A 13,279-nucleotide genomic window follows, 5' to 3' on the forward strand; every position below is an offset into this window, starting at 1 on the left:
ATTAGAGCAAATGGTAAGGTCCTGATAAAGTTGCTGAACAAAGAGACCTTGGGGTCCAGAGTCATAGTCCCTTGAAAATGGAGTTACAGATAGATAGGATAGTGGAGGAGGAGAAAGTGAGGTCTGCAGATGCTGGAGTATCAGAGCTGAAAATGTGTTGCTGGGAAAGCGCAGCAGTCAGGCAGCATCCAAGGAGCAGGAAATTCGACGTTTCGAGCATAAGCCCTTCATCAGCAAAGTGGAGGAGGAGTTTGGTACACTTGCCTATATTGGTCAATACATGGTGTATAGAAGTCAGGAGGTGATGCTGCGGCTGTACAGGGCATGGGGTAGGACAGTCTTGAAATATTTGGTGCCATTCTGCTCTCCCTGCTACAAGCAAGGTGTTGTGAAACCTGAAAGGGTTCAGAAAAGATTTACAAGGGTGTTGCTGGGGTTGGAGGGTTTGAGCCACAGGCTGGGGCTGTTTTCTCTGGAGTGTCGAAGGGTGAAGGGTAACCTTATAGAGGGGCCGGGATAGGATAAGTAGACAAGGTGTTTTCCCAGAGCAGGAGAGTCCAAAACTAGAGGGCATAGGTTTAAGGTGAGAGGGGAAAGATTTAAAAGGGACCTCAGAGATAAATCCTTCACTCAGAGTGGGGATGTGTGTACAGAATGAGCTGCCAGTGCAAATGGTGGAGACTGTTACAATTATAACATTTAAAAGGCATCTGGATGGGTACATGAGTAGGAAGGGTTTAGAGGGACATGGGCCAAATGCTAGCAAATGGGACTAGATTAATTTCTGTTCAGCATGGATGACCTGGACTGAAGGGCCTGCTTCCAGGCTGTACATCTCTATGATTCGATATACACTATTCCCTTTGAAATAAAGGCCAAAATTCCATTTGTTTTCCCTATTATCTGCTGAACTTGGATGTTAGTTCATAATTCATGCATGAGGACTCCCAAATGCCTCTGTGCTGCAGCTTTCATTTAAATAATAGTCAGCTCCTCTCCTCGGAGTGTGGTGCTGGAAAAGCACAGCCAGTCAGGCAGCAACAGCAACTCTCCTGCTCCTCAGATGCTGCCTAACTGGTTGTGCTTTTCCAGCACCACATTGTTCAACTTTGATCTCCAGCATCTGCAGTCCTCACTTTCTCCTAGCTCCTCTATTCTTCCAGCTGAAGTTCAGAGCTTCCAAGTTGCAAATTATATTTCATCAAGGTTCTGCCTCCTCCCCCAACCTGCCGAGGTCCCTCTGTAGATTCTCATCCTCCCCACTTGTCCCCCCATCTATTTTTGTGTCATGCGCAAAACTGGGGACAGGACATTCGCATTCCTCTTCCAGGTGAGTCATGCTGAACTATCGAAACAAAGAGCAGCAATAGGCCATTTGGCCCATCGAGCTTGCTCTGCCATTGCTGATCCTTTATTGTATTTTAAACAGATGTTATATTCTGGTTTTCTCTTCATATTCCTCGATGCCTTTGAAATCCAAATATTTATTGTGGTTAATTTCATTTGAACATCCTCTGAGCAAAGGGATGCCTCCACATCTCAGTGCTAAATGGCCTATCCCACATCCGGACCCTGTTCCCTCTGGTTCTAGACTCCCCAGACAGGGAAACATGCTCCCTGCATCTCGTCTGACAATCTTGTTAGAATTTTATGTATTAAACAGATTGTAAGTAATTGTGGCCTCAGCAATAATTCAACTGGCACACCAATAGTTGATGGTTGCCATCTTGAAAATGTCTCCTTATCCCAACTCTGTCATTTAAAGGTGTCTTTATTATGTGGAGTGAATCGGATTGGCTGTACACTGGTATCTATGGTGCTGGGGACCATGGAGGAGGCGGAGATGGATCACCCACTCGGCACTTCTGGCTGAAGATTCCTGCAAAACCTTCAGCCTCAAACATAGGACTACTGTCCAAATACTGCCAAGTGGGATAGGTCAGTGGTTCATTTATCGGCAGACACAGACACAATGAGGCAAACTAATTTTCTCTGCTGTAGAAGCAGATAACAGACAGTGAGTTTACAGGATATCTGCCAGGTAGCAATCTCTGTCACTCACCTTGTTCCACTAGCTCTTGATTGATGGGCAGATCCACACGGCTCTTCTCTTTAGCTAAAGGACAAAGACAAAGGATTATTCACTGAAAGGAGGGACCTGACCATACCTCTGCAGAACAAAATCTCACCTCTTGGAAACTCAAGCTCAAGTGAGCAATGGCCTCAAAGCCAGCTCCAAACACAACCCTTCGGGAAAATCCCTCCTCCTCCAACTGTGGAGTTTATACATTCTCCCCATCTCTGCGTGGGTTTCCTCCAGTTTCCTCCCACAGTCCAAATATGTGCAGGTTAGCTGGATTGGCCACACTAAATTGTCCATAGTGTGCAGGGATGTGCAGGCTACGTGGATTAGCAATGGGAAATATAGGATTACAGGGATAGGACAGGGTGGTGTGGTCTGGTGGGAAGCTCTTCGGAGGATTGGTGTGGACTGAATGAGCTAACTGGCCTGCTTTCGCACTGTAGAGATTCTAAGATTGACTGAGTGCAGCTGTTTGGGAGCTGGTGATAACTGCCCCGTTGTCTATTGAATGTTAGCTGGGATAAAAAAATCACAAAGCAGTTACTTGTCCTGCTCCAGTACTGTTCCCTTTGATATTTCCCAGGTTTTATCCTTGACCTCTGCAATTTCCCATCCAAATCCTGTCCTCAACCACATTATTCAGTGCTAATTCTTACGTGTATATCACCTCACCACCACCTCTCTCAACTCTTCCACTGTTTCTTTTTAGACATTTATGAGATGTGGCTGTAGATTCACAGTGCAGAAAAGGCCCTTTGGTCCAGCGGGTCTGCACCAACAATAAGTACCATTCAACGCACACCAACTCCAATTTCTTGTAACTGTCCCATATCTGTGTTCCCTGTTGCCCTGGAGAATGTGGCAGCATACTGGAATCCAGCCCTTCTGTCCATGTTTGACCCAAGGCTGGAATGAGGCCAGGAGCTGGGTGACCCTGGGGGAACCCAAACTGGGGGTCACTGAGCAGGTTATTGCTGAGCAGGTGCTGCTTGGTAGCTCTGTTACTGACCCCGTCCACCACGTTACTGAGGATCGAGGGGAGACTGATGGGACGGGAATTGTTTGGGTTGGATCTGTCCTGCTTTTTACCTGGGTAATTTCCCACATTGTCGGGTAGATGCCAGTGCTGTAACTACTGGAACAGCTTATCTCGGGCGGGCAGCAAGGTCTGGAGCACAAGCCTTCAGTCCCATTGCTGGAATATTATCAGGGCCCATTGCCTTTGTAGTATCCAGTGCCTCCGGCCTTGTCTTGCTATCACGTGGAGTGAATCGTATCGTCTGGAGCCTGGTGTCTGTGATGCTGGGGACCACTGCAGGAGCCCGAGATGGATCACCCACTCGGCACTGCTGGCTGAAGATTGCTGTAAAGCTTCAGCCTTATCTTTTCCCTGATGTACTGGGCTCTCCCATCGTTGAGGAGGGGGGTATTAGAGCAGGCTCCTTCTCCAGGGAGGTGTTTAGTTGTCTACCACCACTCACAGCTGGAGATGACTTGACTGAAGAGGTTTAACCTGACCTGTTGGTTTTGGGATTGCTTAACTCTGTCTGTCATTTACTGCTGAGCGTCTTGATTAGTAAGGGGATCAGGTTTGGGGAGAAGGCTAGAAAATGAGGTTGAGGAGCCATGATCTAATGATGGAACAGACTTGATGGGCCAAATGGCCTAATTCTGTTCCTATATCTATGGTCTTTTGCTGTTTGGCACACAACTAGTTCTTCACCAGGATGACACCTCATTTTTAGGTATGCGTGGTGTTGCTCCTGGCAGACAGCACTCCAGCCCAGTCACTGCTTATCTGACACACCCAGTACTAGAACAGTACTGGAGATCATTCCAGCCATTAAAACATTGGGAATACTGACGGTATTGTTTTCATTGCCCAACCCCAACTCCCTACCCTGGTAACTGACTCCATCCTTCACCACAGCAACAGTTTAACATTAATTGGCTCACTACGCTCATGTCAGATTGGACCTGGAGATGTGCTTCTGAACCTATACTTGTGCCATCTCTAAAATCGTCTATTTCCACCTCTCCATCTTCACCTCTCTCCCAGCTGTTCGGCTGCTGAAATCCTCATTCAGGCATTCATCACCTGAAGACTCAATCACAGAATCCCTACACTGTAGGTAGAAGCCATTCAGTCCATTGAGTGTTTGCTGATCCTCCCACCCACAGCCACCCCTCCCCAACCCTGAGTCTGACATTTACCAAGTAGAGATGGGCTAGAGATGCTCGCCTAGCCAGTGACAGCCTCATGGAAGTTAAGAACATAAGAACTAGGAGCAGGAGCTGGCCATTCAAGCCTGCTCTGCTGTTCAGTAAGATCATGGCTGATCTTGACAGGCTTCAGCTCCACTGAGTCACCCTCTCTCCAGAACCCTTCATTCCTACACTGTTCAATAAGTTATCTATCTTAGCTTTAAAAACATTCAATGAGGAAGCCTCAACTACTTCCCTGGGCAGGGAATTCCACAGATTCACAAGATAGGAGCAAATAGCGGCTATTTGGCCTTCCCAGTCTGCAGTGCAATTCATCACAATCATGGCTAATTGTCCAACTCAATAACCTAACCCTCCTTTCTCCCATAATTTGTGCTATGTCTAGCTGCCCCTTGAATACATTCAATGTTTTGACATCAACCACTTCCTGTGGTCGCGAATTCCACAGGTTCACCCCTCTTTGGGTGAAGAAATATCTCCTGTAGGCCATGCCAAATCAGCAGACTGTGATCCCTGGTTCTGGATGCACCCATCATTGGGAACATCCTCCCTGCATCTGTCCTATTCAGTCCTGTTAGAATTTTATATGTCTGTGTGATTCTTTTCTCCCCCCTCACCCATCTGAACTCCAGCGCAAACAATCCTAACCTAGTCGGTCTCTCCTCACACATCAGTTCTACCATCTTGGAATCAGACTGGTAAACCTTTGCTGCACACCCTCTAAGGCAAGAGCATCCTTCCTCCGAAAAGGAGACTAAAACTGCACACAATACTCTAGGTGTGGCCTCACCAAGGCTCTGTATAACTGCAACACAACCCTGTTCCAGAACTTGAAATCTCTCCCAGTGAAGGCCAGCATACCAGTTGCCTTCCTTACTGCCTCTGCGCCTACATGCTTGTCTTTAGCGACGAGTACACAAGGACACCCAGGCCCTGTTGCATGCTCCCCCCTCCCAATTTACAGCCAATCAGGTACTTACTTTTGCTTCCAAAGTGAATAACCACATTTATCCAAATTATACTGCATCTGCCTTTGTTGCCCACTCACCCAACCTGTCCAAATCACCAAGAAGGATCTCTGCATCCTTGGCACAGTTTGTGATATACATAAACGATGGAGATGGGAATGTGGGAGGGATGGGAAGTAAGTTTGTGGATGAGACAAAGATTGGCCGGGTGGTTGGCAGTGAGGAGGAAGGTGTTAGATTCCAGGAGGGTAGAAACGGATTGGTCAGACAGGCAGATCAGAGGCAGATGGAATTAAACCCTGAGAAATGGGAGGGGATGCACTTTGGAAGAAGGAACAAGACAAGGGAGTACTCAGTGAATGACAGGACAGCAAGAAGCTCCGAGGAACAGAGGGATCTTGGGGTGTGTGTCCACAGGCCCCTGGAGGTGGTGGGACAGGTTAATAGGGTGGTTAAGGTGGCCATGGGGACACTTGCCTTTATCAGTCGAGGCTTGGATGATCAGAGCAGGGAGGCTCTGGTGGAGCTGTCCAGGAGTTTAGGGAGGCCACAGCTGGAGGACTGTGTGCAGTTTCTGGTGCCCACACTATAGGGAGGATGTGATTGTACTGGGAGGGGGTACAGAGGGGATTCATCAGGATACTGCCTGGGATGGAGCAGGTTAGTGATGAAGACAGGCTGGAGAAGCTCAGGGTGGTTTCTTTAGAGCAGAGAAGGCTGAGGGGGACCCTGATCGAGGGGGATAAGATGATGAGGGGGCATGGACAGGGGATAGAAAACAGCTGTTTCCCTGAGTCACAGGGTCACTAACAAGGGGGTATATTCTTAAAGTGAAGGGCAGGACATTTAAAGAGGATTTGAGAAAATAATTTGCTCTGCCTGGGAGGGTGGTTGAGTAGTTGAATCCTCAAAAAAACCTCAACTTTTAAGAAGCATGTGATGAGCACTTGAAACACTCAAGGTGAAGGGCCAAGTGTTAGAAAGCAGGATTGGTACAGAAATGGACCAAAGGACCTTTCTGTGGGTCAGCTGTGTCTGAAAATGTGCAGAGCTACAGGATGGCATGGGTCAAATGGTCCCATTCTGCTGTAGCAGTTCTGACTCTCTCTCCAATCTCCTCCTGCAAGTGCAGCAATGAAATGAGACAGGGCTTCTCACATTAAGCTTGCTTTCTCACCGATAGACAGAAGATCCTCCACTTCCTGATAGGCCAATTTATTAATATTGTAGGACCTGAGAAGAGAGAAAACAGCCAGTCATGTGCTGCAGCAGTTCCACAACTTCGTCCCAAAGCCTATTCCTGCACTTTATGTTCTATTCCACCCTCAGACCCTTCTAAATTCTAGTGATTACAGGCTCAGTCATACCAACCTCTCCACATACAATCATCCTGCCATTCATACAACATTATAGTGCAGTACAGGCCCTTCAGCCCTCAATGTAGCAACAACCTGTGAAAATAACCTGATGCCCATCTAACCTACATCGTTCCATTATTATCCATATGTATATCCACTGCCCATTTAAATGCCCTTAACGTCGGCGAGTCTACTACTGTTGCAGGCAGGCCATTCCACGCCCCTACTACTTTCTGAGTAAAGAAACTATCCCTGATACTTACCCTAAATCTATCACCCCTCAATTTAAAATTATGTCCCCTCGTGTTAGCCTTCACCATCCGAGGAAAAAGGCTCTCACTGTCCACCCCATCGAACCCTCTGATTATCTTATACATCTCGATGAAGTCACCTCTCAACCTTCTTCTCTCCAACAAAAACAGCCTCGGTTCTCTCAGCCTTTCCTCGTAAGACCTTCCCTCCATACCAGGCAACATCCCGGTAAATCTCCTCTGCACCCTTTTCCAAAGCTTTCACATCCTTCCTATAATGTGGTGACCAGAACTGTACACAATATTCCAGGTGCAGCCGCACCAGTGTCTTGTACAGGTGCAGCTTGACCTCATGGCTCTGAAACTCAATCCCCCACCTGGACACGGAGATCCCTCTGTTCATTTCCAATCCCAAGAATCTTACCATTCGGCCAGTACTCTGCATTCCTGTTGCTCCTTCCAAAGTGAATCACCTCACACTTTTCTGCATTAAACTCCATTTGCCACCTCTCAGCCCAGCTCTGCAGCTTATCAAGTCCCTTTGTAACCTACAACATCCTTGGGCATTATCCACGACTCCACCGACCTTAGTGTCATCCACAAATTTACTAATCCATCCTTCTCCGCCCTCATCCAGGTCATTTGTAAAAATGACAAACAGCAATGGCCCCAAAACAGATCCTTGCAGTACACCACTGGTAACTGAGCTCCAGGATGAACATTTCCCATCAACCACCACCCTCTGTCTTCTTTCAGCAAGCCAATTACTGATCCAAACCACTAAATCATTTTCAATTCCGAAACTCTGCATTTTGTACAATAGCCTACTGTGGGGAACCTTATCGAACGCCTTGCTGAAATCCATATACACCACATCAACCGGTTTACCCTCATCCACCTGTTTGGTCACCTTCTCAAAGAACTCAATAAGGTTATTGAGGCACAACCTATCTGTCACAAAACTGTATTGACTATCCCTAAACAATGTATTCCTTTCCAGATAAATCCTATCTCTTATAACCTTTTCCAACACTTTACCCACAACCGAAGTAAGGCTCACTGGTCTATAATTACCAGGGTTGTCTCTACTCCCCTTCTTAAACAAGGGAACTACATGTGCTATCCTCCAGTCTTCTGGTACGACTCCTGTCAACAATGATGACATGAAGATAGAAACCAAAGGTGCTGCAATCTCCTCCCTGGCTTCCCAGAGAATCAGAGGATAAATCCCATTTGGCCCAGGGGTTTTATCCATGTTCAGATCTTCCAAAATTGCTGAAACCTCCTCTTTGTCAACCTCAATCCCATCTAATCGAGTAGCCTGTATCTCCGTATTCTCACTAACATTGCCCTTTTGCCAATGTGAATACTGATAAAAAGCATTCATTAAGCACTTCCCCATGTCCTTAGATTCCACACACAACTTTCCAATACTATCTTTGATTGGCCCTAATCTTATTCTAGTCATTTTTTTTTATTCCTGATATACCTATAGGAGGTCTTAGGGTTCTTCTCATGTCCCCTCCTGGCTGTTTTAGCCCACTCTTTAGATCTTTTCTGGCTAACCTATAACTCTCAAGCCCCCTAACTGAGCCTTCACGCCCCATCCTCATATAAGCCTTCTTCTTTCCCTTGACAAGAGCTACTTCTTTAGTCAACCATGGCTCCTTCTCTCGATAACTACCTCCCTGCCTGATAGGTATATACTTATCAAGAACCTACAGTATTTGTTCCGTGAATAAGCTCCACATTTCAAGTGTGTCCATCCCCTGCAGTTTCCTTCCCCATCCGATGCATTTTAAATCTTGCCTAATTACATCATGATTGCCTTTCCCCCAGTTTATACCTGTTTCCCTGCCCATCGCTATTGTAACTATAACCGAATTATGATCACTATTGCCAAAGTGCTCACCTATCTCCAAATCTAACACCTGGCTGGTTAATTCCTCAGTACCAAATCCAATGTGGCCACGCCCCTTGTTGGCCTGTTTACACACTGAGTCAGAAAACCCCCCTGCACACATTGAACTAAAACTGACCCATCTAAACCACTTGAACTATAGTATTCCCAGTCAATGTTGGGGAAGTTAAAGTCCCCCATAACAATTAAACTATTACTCTCGCTCCTACTGAGAATCATCTTTGCTATCCTTTCCTCTACATCTCTGGCACATTTCGGAGGCTGATAGAAAACTCCCAACAGGGTGACCTCTCCTTTCCTGTTTCTAACCTCAGCCCAAATACCTCAGTAGATGAGTCTTCAAACATTCTCTGAGCTGCTGTAACATTACCCTTGATTAACAATGCCACACCCCCCACTTTTACCATCTTCTCTGTTCTTACTGAAACATCTGAATCCCAGAATCTGCAACAACCATTCCTGTCCCTGCTCTAGCCATGTTAATAGACACAACATCGAAGTCCCAGGTACCAACCCATGCTGCAAGTTCACCCACATTATTCCAGATGCTCCTGAGATTGAAGTACACAAATTTCAAACCAACATCCTGATTGCCAGTGTCCTCTCGTGACCTTGTAAACCTATTCCTGACCTCACTACCCCCAACCTCCTTTACACCGAAACTACAATTCGGTTTCCTATCCCCCTGCTACATTAGTTTAAACCCACCCAAAGTGCATTAGCAAATGTCCCCCCAGCATATTGGTACCCCTCTGGTTCAGGCGAAGACCATCCTGTTTGTAGGGTCCCACCTTCCCCAGAAAGAGCCCCAAGAATCCAAACCCCCCCCCCCCCTCCTGCACCATCCCTGTAGCCACATGTTCAGCTTCACTCTCTCCCCGTTCCCCTCCTCACTAGCATGTGGCACAGGTAACAAAACCAGAGGTAACAACTCTGTTTGTCCAAGCTCTAAGCTCCCATCCTAGCTCCCTGAATTTCTGCCTTAAATCTCCACCTTTCTTCCTACCTATGTCGTTGGTACCGACGTGGACCATGACTTGGGGCTGCTCCCCCTCCCCCTCAAGGATCCTGAAAACACGATCTGAGACATCATGGACCCTGGCACCTGGGAGGCAACACACCAATTGTGAGTGTCTCTGGTTGCCACAGAACCTCCCCCTAACTATGGAGTCCCCAATGACTAATGCTCTGCTCCTCTTCCCCCTTCCCTTCTGAGTCACAGGGACAGACTCTGTGCCAGCGACCTGTACCCCATGGATTACCCCTGGTAAGTCATCCCCCACAACAGTATCCAAAACAGTGTACTTGTTGTAGAGGGGAACGGCCACAGGGGATCCACACTGCCTGCCGAGTCCCTTTCCGTTCCCTGACGGTAACCCATCTACCTTCTTCTTGTAGCTGAAGTGTGACTCCCTCCCTGTAACTCCTCTCAATAACCCCCTCCCCCTCCCGAATGATCCGAAGTTCATCCAGCTCCAGTTCCCTAACGCGGTTCTCGAGGAGCTGGAGTTGGGTGCACGTCCCACAGATGTAGTCAGAAGGGACAGGAGAGGTAACCCTTACCTCCCACATCCTGCAGGAGGAACATCCAACTGCCCTCACCTCCATTCCTATTATTCTACATTCCTAAATGGACGCTGAAAAAATGAAACATGAAAGAAAACACTTACCACCTTACCAACCGACACACACAACTTTTTTTGGGTAGAGGAGAATGGGTGGGAGACACTAAGTAGTGTTTTGGGTAAAGCAACCGCCCAAATATGTGACCTCGTGATCTCTCTGACAACCTCCTGCTCATCACGCTGCCAGAACAACAATGGCGGGCGCCGATGCTAGAGGTGAGTTTTTAAACATTTTTCCTCACCTCCCCAACAGCCTGGTATCAGCCGAGTTAACTTTCACTTGAAACACTGGAAATCTAAATAAGCTACATCTACTGGTCCCTCATTATCAACTCTGCTCGTTATATTTGCAAATCTAATCATGCAACATGATTTCACTTTCACAAAACCATTCTGACTCGGTTTGATTGCATTCTTTTCTAAAAGTCCATAACGCCACAAGACATCGAAGCAGCAATTAGGCTGTTCGGCCCATTGAGTCTGCTCCGCCATTCAATCATGGCTGATACGTTTCTCAACCCCATTCTCCCACTAATCCTGATCCCTTTTTTAAAGATTAGATTTGCTACAGTGCACAAACAGGCCCTTTGGCCCAACCAGTTCATACCAACCCTCTGAAGAGCAATCCACCCAGACCCATGTCCCTCTGACTAATGCACCTAACATTATGGCCAATTTAGCATGGCCAATTCACCTCACCTGCGCATTTTTTGGACTGTGGGAGGAAACAGGAGCACCTGGAGGAAACCCACACAGACACGGGGAGCATGTGCAAACTCCACATGGCCAGTCACCCGAGGCTGGAATCGAACCTGGGATCCTGGTGCTGTGAGGCAGCAGTGCTAACCACTGAGCCACCGCGCCGCCTTGAACTTATCTATCTCTGTCTTAAATATACTCAATGATCTGGCCTCCACAGCCCTCTGTGGTAATGAGTTCCACAGATTCCCCACTCTGTGGATGAAGAAATATTGCCTTATCTCTGTTCTAAAAAACCTTCTCTTTATTCTAAGACTGTGCCCTTTGGTCCGAGTCTCTCCTACCAATGGAAACATCTCCCCAACATCTACTCTGTCCAGGCCATTCAGAATTCTACAAATTTCAATTAGAGCCCCCTCATCCTTCTAAATTCCATTAAGTATAGATTCACAGTCCTCAAATGTACCTCATATGTTCAGCTTTTCATTCCTGGGACCATTCTCGTGATCCTCCTCTGAACACAGTCCAGGGTCAGTACATCCTTCCTGAGATACAGGGCCCAAAACTGCACAATACTCCAAACGTGGTCTGACCACAGCCTTATAGAGCCTCAGAAATACATTCCTGTCTTTTTTTTAAAAATATCACGGTGGAGCCTCTTGCAGTCAGCTTTTATATCGCTTGTCAATTTACTTTCATAATTAATTCTCTCATCATCACCTGATACTGATTCCTAAAATCTTGCCAACCCTTGCCTACCACTAATTTTTGACACTTTGTCAGCCTGGCTTTTGATTTCTTCCTGTCCTTCACTGCCACTGTTAACTACAGGTCATTCATCCTCTCACCAAGTTAATCTGTTTGTTGGAAGGAATATTTGTTGAGTATTGTGAAATATCTGCTTAAATGTCTGCCATTTAGATCTAAACTAATCTGTTGTCTGATAGGCTCTGAAACATACTGCTCTTAAACGATAAGGCCTGATGCACTTTACAAACTCCTCTGCCATGTTACCATTGCCCATCTAGTTTGTCCAGTCACACCTTCCTCACTTCCTGATCGATACTCTGTCCTACAGTGATGCAGCTGTTTGGTGACAGAGTCCATACACCAATGACTTCTTTCCCAAACTGATTGCACATCACTACACTGCCACAACACTGATACCTCTTATTTTCAAAACTAACCCACATCCTTTTCTTCACTCAGAATGGTGAACCTGTGGAATTCTCTCCCACAGGAAGCTGTTAGGACCAGTTCATTAGATATATACAAAAGGGATATGCTGTGTTAGGGTAGATTAGATGCCCTCCAGTGTAGAAACAGGCCCTTTAGCCCAACCAGTCCACACTGACCCTCTGAAGAGCAACCCACCCAGGCCCATTTCCCTCTGACTAATGCACCTAACACTAATGGGCAATTTAGCACGGCCAATCCACCCTAAGTTGCACATCTTTGGAGTGTGGGAGGAAACCAGAGCACTGGGAGGAAACCCACACAGACATGGGGAGAATGTCCAAACTCCACACAGACAGGCGCCCAAGGCTGGAATTGAACCTGGGACCCTGGTGCTGTTAGGCAGCAGTGCTAACCACTGAGCCACCGTGCCGCCCCCTGAGGATCAGCCTGCATGGGATGCTGTTCGCAGGATCGGTATGGACTTGTTGGGCCGAATGTTTCTACCCTATAGGGATTCTATAAGTCTATATATAATTCAGAGAGCTGGACAGGGCCCTTGTGGCTAAAGGATCAACAGTAAAGGGGAGAAGGTGGGAATGCGATACTGAGATTGTATGATCAGTCATGATCATTGAGTCTGCTCTGACCCTCTGAAGAGTATTCCCCCCAGACTCATTGTTCCCCATATCCCTGCATTTCCCATGGCTAACCCACCTTGCTTGCACATCCCTGAACAGTACGGGGCAATTGAGCATGGCCAATGTACCTAACCTGCACACTTTTGTACTGTGGGAGGAACCCAGAACTTCCAGCAGAAACCCACCCAGACATGGGAGGAACGTGCAAATTCCACCCAGACAGCGGGGCCCTCTGGAAGAGAAACCGTCTTTACTCTGCAGTGAAAGTATCTCAGTCATGAAGCCAGCCAGTCGTTTCACCTCATCAGCTGCTGCGAGTTTTAACCAACAA

General features: G+C 47.0%; 1 protein-coding gene across 4 annotated transcripts in view; it reads right to left on the minus strand.

The window, feature by feature from the left end:
- The window catches only part of nadk2 (NAD kinase 2, mitochondrial), a 79,589-nt gene that overhangs the window by 29,725 nt on the left and 36,585 nt on the right, over nucleotides 1-13,279 (minus strand). For all 4 annotated transcript variants that reach the window (XM_060834086.1, XM_060834077.1, XM_060834095.1 and 1 more), the window contains exons 9-10: nucleotides 6,455-6,510; nucleotides 2,063-2,116 (exon numbers count right to left, since the gene is read on the minus strand). In XM_060834086.1, coding sequence (XP_060690069.1) covers nucleotides 2,063-2,116; nucleotides 6,455-6,510 — 110 coding nt within the window. The remainder of the gene's footprint in view (nucleotides 1-2,062; nucleotides 2,117-6,454; nucleotides 6,511-13,279) is intronic.

This window comes from Hemiscyllium ocellatum, chromosome 2, assembly GCF_020745735.1.
Source record: "Hemiscyllium ocellatum isolate sHemOce1 chromosome 2, sHemOce1.pat.X.cur, whole genome shotgun sequence".
Lineage (NCBI taxonomy): Eukaryota > Metazoa > Chordata > Chondrichthyes > Orectolobiformes > Hemiscylliidae > Hemiscyllium > Hemiscyllium ocellatum.